The sequence below is a fragment of the Daphnia pulex genome, chromosome 8 (assembly GCF_021134715.1).
Source record: "Daphnia pulex isolate KAP4 chromosome 8, ASM2113471v1".
Lineage (NCBI taxonomy): Eukaryota > Metazoa > Arthropoda > Branchiopoda > Diplostraca > Daphniidae > Daphnia > Daphnia pulex.
In genome coordinates, this window is record NC_060024.1 from 6,502,767 (window position 1) to 6,512,007 (window position 9,241).

The 9,241-nt window shown below is 46.4% G+C and overlaps 1 protein-coding gene across 1 annotated transcript; it reads left to right on the forward strand.

Annotated features, from left to right (window-relative positions):
- Positions 1-5,456: 5,456 nt before the first annotated feature.
- LOC124200586 (integumentary mucin C.1-like) lies at positions 5,457-9,035 on the forward strand (the record flags this gene model as incomplete). Its single annotated transcript, XM_046596857.1, has 4 exons — positions 5,457-5,525; positions 6,591-6,671; positions 7,779-7,886; positions 8,988-9,035. Coding segments are annotated over 4 exons (306 nt in total), but the record flags the coding sequence as incomplete, so codon positions are not given.
- Positions 9,036-9,241: the final 206 nt, after the last annotated feature.

Genomic DNA, 9,241 nt, shown 5'->3' on the forward strand with positions numbered 1-9,241 from the left:
CATCTACAACTTTAGAGGAAACTTCGACCACTGCTGAGCCAACTTCAAGTACAGAAGCATCCACAACGTCAGAGGAAACTTCTACAATGACTGAGTCAACTTCAAGTACTGAAGAACCAACCTCGACTTCAGAGAGCACGTCGACGACGGCTGAACCCTCTTCAACCACTTTGGAACCAACTACATCTACTGTTGAGCCAACATCTACAACTTTAGAGGAAACTTCGACCACTGCTGAGCCAACTTCAAGTACAGAAGCATCCACAACGTCAGAGGAAACTTCTACAATGACTGAGTCAACTTCAAGCACTGAAGGACCAACCTCGACTTCAGAGAGCACGTCGACGACGGCTGAACCCTCTTCAACCACTTTGGAACCAACAACATCTACTGTAGAGCCAACATCTACAACTTTAGAGGAAACTTCGACCACTGCTGAGCCAACTTCAAGTACAGAAGCATCCACAACGTCAGAGGAAACTTCTACAATAACTGAGTCAACTTCAAGTACTGAAGAACCAACCTCGACTTCAGAGAGCACGTCGACGACGGCTGAACCCTCTTCAACCACTTTGGAACCAACTACATCTACTGTTGAGCCAACATCTACAACTTTAGAGGAAACTTCGACCACTGCTGAGCCAACTTCAAGTACAGAAGCATCCACAACGTCAGAGGAAACTTCTGCAATGACTGAGTCAACTTCAAGTACTGAAGAACTAACCTCGACTTCAGAGAGCACGTCGACGACGGCTGAACCCTCTTCAACCACTTTGGAACCAACTACATCTACTCTTGAGCCAACATCTACAACTTTAGAATCGACCACTGCTGAGCCAACTTCAAGTACAGAAGCATCCACAACGTCAGAGGAAACTTCCACAATGACTGTGTCAACTTCAAGTACTGAAGAACCAACCTCGACTTCAGAGAGCACGTCGACGACGGCTGAACCCTCTTCAACCACTTTTGAACCAACTACATCTACTGTTGAGCCAACATCTACAACTTTAGAGGAAACTTCGACCACTGCTGAGCCAACTTCAAGTACAGAAGCATCCACAACGTCAGAGGAAACTTCTACAATGACTGAGTCAACTTCAAGTACTGAAGAACCAACCTCGACTTCAGAGAGCACGCCGACGACGGCTGAACCCTCTTCAACCACTTTGGAACCAACTACATCTACTGTTGAGCCAACATCTACAACTTTAGAATCGACCACTGCTGAGCCAACTTCACGTACAGAAGCATCCACAACGTCAGAGGAAACTTCTACAATGACTGAGTCAACTTCAAGCACTGAAGGACCAACCTCGACTTCAGAGAGCACGTCGACGACGGCTGAACCCTCTTCAACAACTTTGGAACCAACTACATCTACTGTTGAGCCAACATCTACAACTTTAGAGGAAACTTCAACCACTGCTGAGCCAACTTCAAGTACAGAAGCATCCACAACGTCAGAGGAAACTTCTACAATGACTGAGTCAACTTCAAGTACTGAAGGACCAACCTCGACTTCAGAGAGCACGTCGACGACGGCTGAAACCTTATCAACCACTTTGGAACCAACTACATCTACTGTTGAGCCAACATCTACAACTTTAGAGGAAACGTCGACCACTGCTGAGCCAACTTCAACTACAGAAGCATCCACAACGTCAAAGGAAACTTCTACAATGACTGAGTCAACTTCAAGTACTGAAGAACAAACCTCGACTTCAGAGAGCACGTCGACGACGGCTGGACCCTCTTCAACCACTTTGGAACCAACTACATCTACTGTTGAGCCAACATCTACAACTTTAGAATCGACCACTGCTGAGCCAACTTCAAGAACAGAAGCATCCACAACGTCAGAGGAAACTTCCACAATGACTGTGTCAACTTCAAGTACTGAAGAACCAACCTCGACTTCAGAGAGCACGTCGACGACGGCTGAACCCTCTTCAACAACTTTGGAACCAACTACATCTACTGTTGAGCCAACATCTACAACTTTAGAGGAAACTTCGACCACTGCTGAGCCAACTTCAAGTACAGAAGCATCCACAACGTCAGAGGAAACTTCTACAATGACTGAGTCAACTTCAAGTACTGAAGAACCAACCTCGACTTCAGAGAGCACGTCGACGACGGCTGAACCCTCTTCAACCACTTTGGAACCAACTACATCTACTGTTGAGCCAACATCTACAACTTTAGAGGAAACTTCGACCACTGCTGAGCCAACTTCAAGTACAGAAGCATCCACAACGTCAGAGGAAACTTCTACAATGACTGAGTCAACTTCAAGCACTGAAGGACCAACCTCGACTTCAGAGAGCACGTCGACGACGGCTGAACCCTCTTCAACCACTTTGGAACCAACAACATCTACTGTAGAGCCAACATCTACAACTTTAGAGGAAACTTCGACCACTGCTGAGCCAACTTCAAGTACAGAAGCATCCACAACGTCAGAGGAAACTTCAACAATGACTGAGTCAACTTCAAGTACTGAAGAACCAACCTCGACTTCAGAGAGCACGTCGACGACGGCTGAACCCTCTTCAACCACTTTGGAACCAACTACATCTACTGTTGAGCCAACATCTACAACTTTAGAGGAAACTTCGACCACTGCTGAGCCAACTTCAAGTACAGAAGCATCCACAACGTCAGAGGAAACTTCTGCAATGACTGAGTCAACTTCAAGTACTGAAGAACTAACCTCGACTTCAGAGAGCACGTCGACGACGGCTGGACCCTCTTCAACCACTTTGGAACCAACTACATCTACTGTTGAGCCAACATCTACAACTTTAGAATCGACCACTGCTGAGCCAACTTCAAGTACAGAAGCATCCACAACGTCAGAGGAAACTTCCACAATGACTGTGTCAACTTCAAGTACTGAAGAACCAACCTCGACTTCAGAGAGCACGTCGACGACGGCTGAACCCTCTTCAACCACTTTGGAACCAACTACATCTACTGTTGAGCCAACATCTACAACTTTAGAGGAAACTTCGACCACTGCTGAGCCAACTTCAAGTACAGAAGCATCCACAACGTCAGAGGAAACTTCTACAATGACTGAGTCAACTTCAAGTACTGAAGAACCAACCTCGACTTCAGAGAGCACGTCGACGACGGCTGAACCCTCTTCAACCACTTTGGAACCAACTACATCTACTGTTGAGCCAACATCTACAACTTTAGAGGAAACTTCGACCACTGCTGAGCCAACTTCAAGTACAGAAGCATCCACAACGTCAGAGGAAACTTCTACAATGACTGAGTCAACTTCAAGCACTGAAGGACCAACCTCGACTTCAGAGAGCCCGTCGACGACGGCTGAACCCTCTTCAACCACTTTGGAACCAACTACATCTACTGTTGAGCCAACATCTACAACTTTAGAGGAAACTTCGACCACTGCTGAGCCAACTTCAAGTACAGAAGCATCCACAACGTCAGAGGAAACTTCTGCAATGACTGAGTCAACTTCAAGTACTGAAGAACTAACCTCGACTTCAGAGAGCACGTCGACGACGGCTGAACTGTCTTCAACCACTTTGGAACCAACTACATCTACTGTTGAGCCAACATCTACAACTTTAGAGGAAACTTCGACCACTGCTGAGCCAACTTCAAGTACAGAAGCATCCACAACGTCAGAGGAAACTTCTACAATGACTGAGTCAACTTCAAGTACTGAAGAACCAACCTCGACTTCAGAGAGCACGTCGACGACGGCTGAACCCTCTTCAACCACTTTGGAACCAACTACATCTACTGTTGAGCCAACATCTACAACTTTAGAGGAAACTTCGACCACTGCTGAGCCAACTTCAAGTACAGAAGCATCCGCAACGTCAGAGGAAACTTCTGCAATGACTGAGTCAACTTCAAGTACTGAAGAACCAACCTCGACTTCAGAGAGCACGTCGACGACGGCTGAACTGTCTTCAACCACTTTGGAACCAACTACATCTACTGTTGAGCCAACATCTACAACTTTAGAGGAAACTTCGACCACTGCTGAGCCAACTTCAAGTACAGAAGCATCCACAACGTCAGAGGAAACGTCTACAATGACTGAGTCAACTTCAAGCACTGAAGGACCAACCTCGACTTCAGAGAGCACGTCGACGACGGCTGAAACCTCTTCAACCACTTTGGAACCAACTACATCTACTGTTGAGCCAACATCTACAACTTTAGAGGAAACGTCGACCACTGCCGAGCCAACTTCAAGTACAGAAGCATCTACAACGTCAGAGGGAACTTCTACAATAACTGAGTCAACTTCAAGTACTGAAGAACCAACCTCGACTTCAGAGAGCACGTCGACGACGGCTGAACCCTCTTCAACCACTTTGGAACCAACTACATCTACTGTTGAGCCAACATCTACAACTTTAGAATCGACCACTGCTGAGCCAACTTCAAGTACAAAAGCATCCACAACGTCAGAGGAAACTTCTACAATGACTGAGTCAACTTCAAGTACTGAAGAACCAACCTCGACTTCAGAGAGCACGTCGACGACGGCTGAACCCTCTTCAACCACTTTGGAACCAACTACATCTACTCTTGAGCCAACATCTACAACTTTAGAATCGACCACTGCTGAGCCAACTTCAAGTACAGAAGCATCCACAACGTCAGAGGAAACTTCTACAATGACTGAGTCAACTTCAAGTACTGAAGAACCAACCTCGACTTCAGAGAGCACGTCGACGACGGCTGAACCCTCTTCAACCACTTTTGAACCAACTACATCTACTGTTGAGCCAACATCTACAACTTTAGAGGAAACTTCGACCACTGCTGAGCCAACTTCAAGTACAGAAGCATCCACAACGTCAGAGGAAACTTCTACAATGACTGAGTCAACTTCAAGTACTGAAGAACCAACCTCGACTTCAGAGAGCACGCCGACGACGGCTGAACCCTCTTCAACCACTTTGGAACCAACTACATCTACTGTTGAGCCAACATCTACAACTTTAGAATCGACCACTGCTGAGCCAACTTCACGTACAGAAGCATCCACAACGTCAGAGGAAACTTCTACAATGACTGAGTCAACTTCAAGCACTGAAGGACCAACCTCGACTTCAGAGAGCACGTCGACGACGGCTGAACCCTCTTCAACAACTTTGGAACCAACTACATCTACTGTTGAGCCAACATCTACAACTTTAGAGGAAACTTCAACCACTGCTGAGCCAACTTCAAGTACAGAAGCATCCACAACGTCAGAGGAAACTTCTACAATGACTGAGTCAACTTCAAGTACTGAAGGACCAACCTCGACTTCAGAGAGCACGTCGACGACGGCTGAAACCTTATCAACCACTTTGGAACCAACTACATCTACTGTTGAGCCAACATCTACAACTTTAGAGGAAACGTCGACCACTGCTGAGCCAACTTCAACTACAGAAGCATCCACAACGTCAAAGGAAACTTCTACAATGACTGAGTCAACTTCAAGTACTGAAGAACAAACCTCGACTTCAGAGAGCACGTCGACGACGGCTGGACCCTCTTCAACCACTTTGGAACCAACTACATCTACTGTTGAGCCAACATCTACAACTTTAGAATCGACCACTGCTGAGCCAACTTCAAGAACAGAAGCATCCACAACGTCAGAGGAAACTTCCACAATGACTGTGTCAACTTCAAGTACTGAAGAACCAACCTCGACTTCAGAGAGCACGTCGACGACGGCTGAACCCTCTTCAACAACTTTGGAACCAACTACATCTACTGTTGAGCCAACATCTACAACTTTAGAGGAAACTTCGACCACTGCTGAGCCAACTTCAAGTACAGAAGCATCCACAACGTCAGAGGAAACTTCTACAATGACTGAGTCAACTTCAAGTACTGAAGAACCAACCTCGACTTCAGAGAGCACGTCGACGACGGCTGAACCCTCTTCAACCACTTTGGAACCAACTACATCTACTGTTGAGCCAACATCTACAACTTTAGAGGAAACTTCGACCACTGCTGAGCCAACTTCAAGTACAGAAGCATCCACAACGTCAGAGGAAACTTCTACAATGACTGAGTCAACTTCAAGCACTGAAGGACCAACCTCGACTTCAGAGAGCACGTCGACGACGGCTGAACCCTCTTCAACCACTTTGGAACCAACAACATCTACTGTAGAGCCAACATCTACAACTTTAGAGGAAACTTCGACCACTGCTGAGCCAACTTCAAGTACAGAAGCATCCACAACGTCAGAGGAAACTTCAACAATGACTGAGTCAACTTCAAGTACTGAAGAACCAACCTCGACTTCAGAGAGCACGTCGACGACGGCTGAACCCTCTTCAACCACTTTGGAACCAACTACATCTACTGTTGAGCCAACATCTACAACTTTAGAGGAAACTTCGACCACTGCTGAGCCAACTTCAAGTACAGAAGCATCCACAACGTCAGAGGAAACTTCTGCAATGACTGAGTCAACTTCAAGTACTGAAGAACTAACCTCGACTTCAGAGAGCACGTCGACGACGGCTGGACCCTCTTCAACCACTTTGGAACCAACTACATCTACTGTTGAGCCAACATCTACAACTTTAGAATCGACCACTGCTGAGCCAACTTCAAGTACAGAAGCATCCACAACGTCAGAGGAAACTTCCACAATGACTGTGTCAACTTCAAGTACTGAAGAACCAACCTCGACTTCAGAGAGCACGTCGACGACGGCTGAACCCTCTTCAACCACTTTGGAACCAACTACATCTACTGTTGAGCCAACATCTACAACTTTAGAGGAAACTTCGACCACTGCTGAGCCAACTTCAAGTACAGAAGCATCCACAACGTCAGAGGAAACTTCTACAATGACTGAGTCAACTTCAAGTACTGAAGAACCAACCTCGACTTCAGAGAGCACGTCGACGACGGCTGAACCCTCTTCAACCACTTTGGAACCAACTACATCTACTGTTGAGCCAACATCTACAACTTTAGAGGAAACTTCGACCACTGCTGAGCCAACTTCAAGTACAGAAGCATCCACAACGTCAGAGGAAACTTCTACAATGACTGAGTCAACTTCAAGCACTGAAGGACCAACCTCGACTTCAGAGAGCCCGTCGACGACGGCTGAACCCTCTTCAACCACTTTGGAACCAACTACATCTACTGTTGAGCCAACATCTACAACTTTAGAGGAAACTTCGACCACTGCTGAGCCAACTTCAAGTACAGAAGCATCCACAACGTCAGAGGAAACTTCTGCAATGACTGAGTCAACTTCAAGTACTGAAGAACTAACCTCGACTTCAGAGAGCACGTCGACGACGGCTGAACTGTCTTCAACCACTTTGGAACCAACTACATCTACTGTTGAGCCAACATCTACAACTTTAGAGGAAACTTCGACCACTGCTGAGCCAACTTCAAGTACAGAAGCATCCACAACGTCAGAGGAAACTTCTACAATGACTGAGTCAACTTCAAGTACTGAAGAACCAACCTCGACTTCAGAGAGCACGTCGACGACGGCTGAACCCTCTTCAACCACTTTGGAACCAACTACATCTACTGTTGAACCAACATCTACTACTTTAGAGGAAACGTCGACCACTGCTGAGCCAACTTCAAGTACAGAAGCATCCACAACGTCAGAGGAAACTTCTACAATGACTGAGTCAACTTCAAGTACTGAAGAACTAACCTCGACTTCAGAGAGCACGCCGACGACGGCTGAACCCTCTTCAACCACTTTGGAACCAACTACATCTACTGTTGAGCCAACATCTACAACTTTAGAATCGACCACTGCTGAGCCAACTTCAAGTACAGAAGCATCCACAACGTCAGAGGAAACTTCTACAATGACTGAGTCAACTTCAAGTACTGAAGAACAAACCTCGACTTCAGAGAGCACGTCGACGACGGCTGAACCCTCTTCAACCACTTTGGAACCAACAACATCTACTGTTGAGCCAACATCTACAACTTTAGAGGAAACTTCGACCACTGCTGAGCCAACTTCAAGTACAGAAGCATCCACAACGTCAGAGGAAACTTCTGCAATGACTGAGTCAACTTCAAGTACTGAAGGACCAACCTCGACTTCAGAGAGCACGTCGACGACGGCTGAAACCTCTTCAACAACTTTGGAACCAACTACATCTACTGTTGAGCCAACATCTACAACTTTAGAGGAAACGTCGACCACTGCTGAGCCAACTTCAAGTACAGAAGCATCCACAACGTCAAAGGAAACTTCTACAATGACTGAGTCAACTTCAAGTACTGAAGAACAAACCTCGACTTCAGAGAGCACGTCGACGACGGCTGGACCCTCTTCAACCACTTTGGAACCAACTACATCTACTGTTGAGCCAACATCTACAACTTTAGAATCGACCACTGCTGAGCCAACTTCAAGTACAGAAGCATCCACAACGTCAGAGGAAACTTCTGCAATGACTGAGTCAACTTCAAGTACTGAAGAACCAACCTCGACTTCAGAGAGCACGTCGACGACGGTTGAACCCTCTTCAACCACTTTGGAACCAACTACATCTACTGTTGAGCCAACATCTACAACTTTAGAGGAAACTTCGACCACTGCTGAGCCAACTTCAAGTACAGAAGCATCCACAACGTCAGAGGAAACTTCTACAATGACTGAGTCAACTTCAAGTACTGAAGAACCAACCTCGACTTCAGAGAGCACGTCGACGACGGCTGAACCCTCTTCAACCACTTTGGAACCAACTACATCTACTGTTGAACCAACATCTACTACTTTAGAGGAAACGTCGACCACTGCTGAGCCAACTTCAAGTACAGAAGCATCCACAACGTCAGAGGAAACTTCTACAATGACTGAGTCAACTTCAAGTACTGAAGAACTAACCTCGACTTCAGAGAGCACGCCGACGACGGCTGAACCCTCTTCAACCACTTTGGAACCAACTACATCTACTGTTGAGCCAACATCTACAACTTTAGAATCGACCACTGCTGAGCCAACTTCAAGTACAGAAGCATCCACAACGTCAGAGGAAACTTCTACAATGACTGAGTCAACTTCAAGTACTGAAGAACAAACCTCGACTTCAGAGAGCACGTCGACGACGGCTGAACCCTCTTCAACCACTTTGGAACCAACAACATCTACTGTTGAGCCAACATCTACAACTTTAGAGGAAACTTCGACCACTGCTGAGCCAACTTCAAGTACAGAAGCATCCACAAC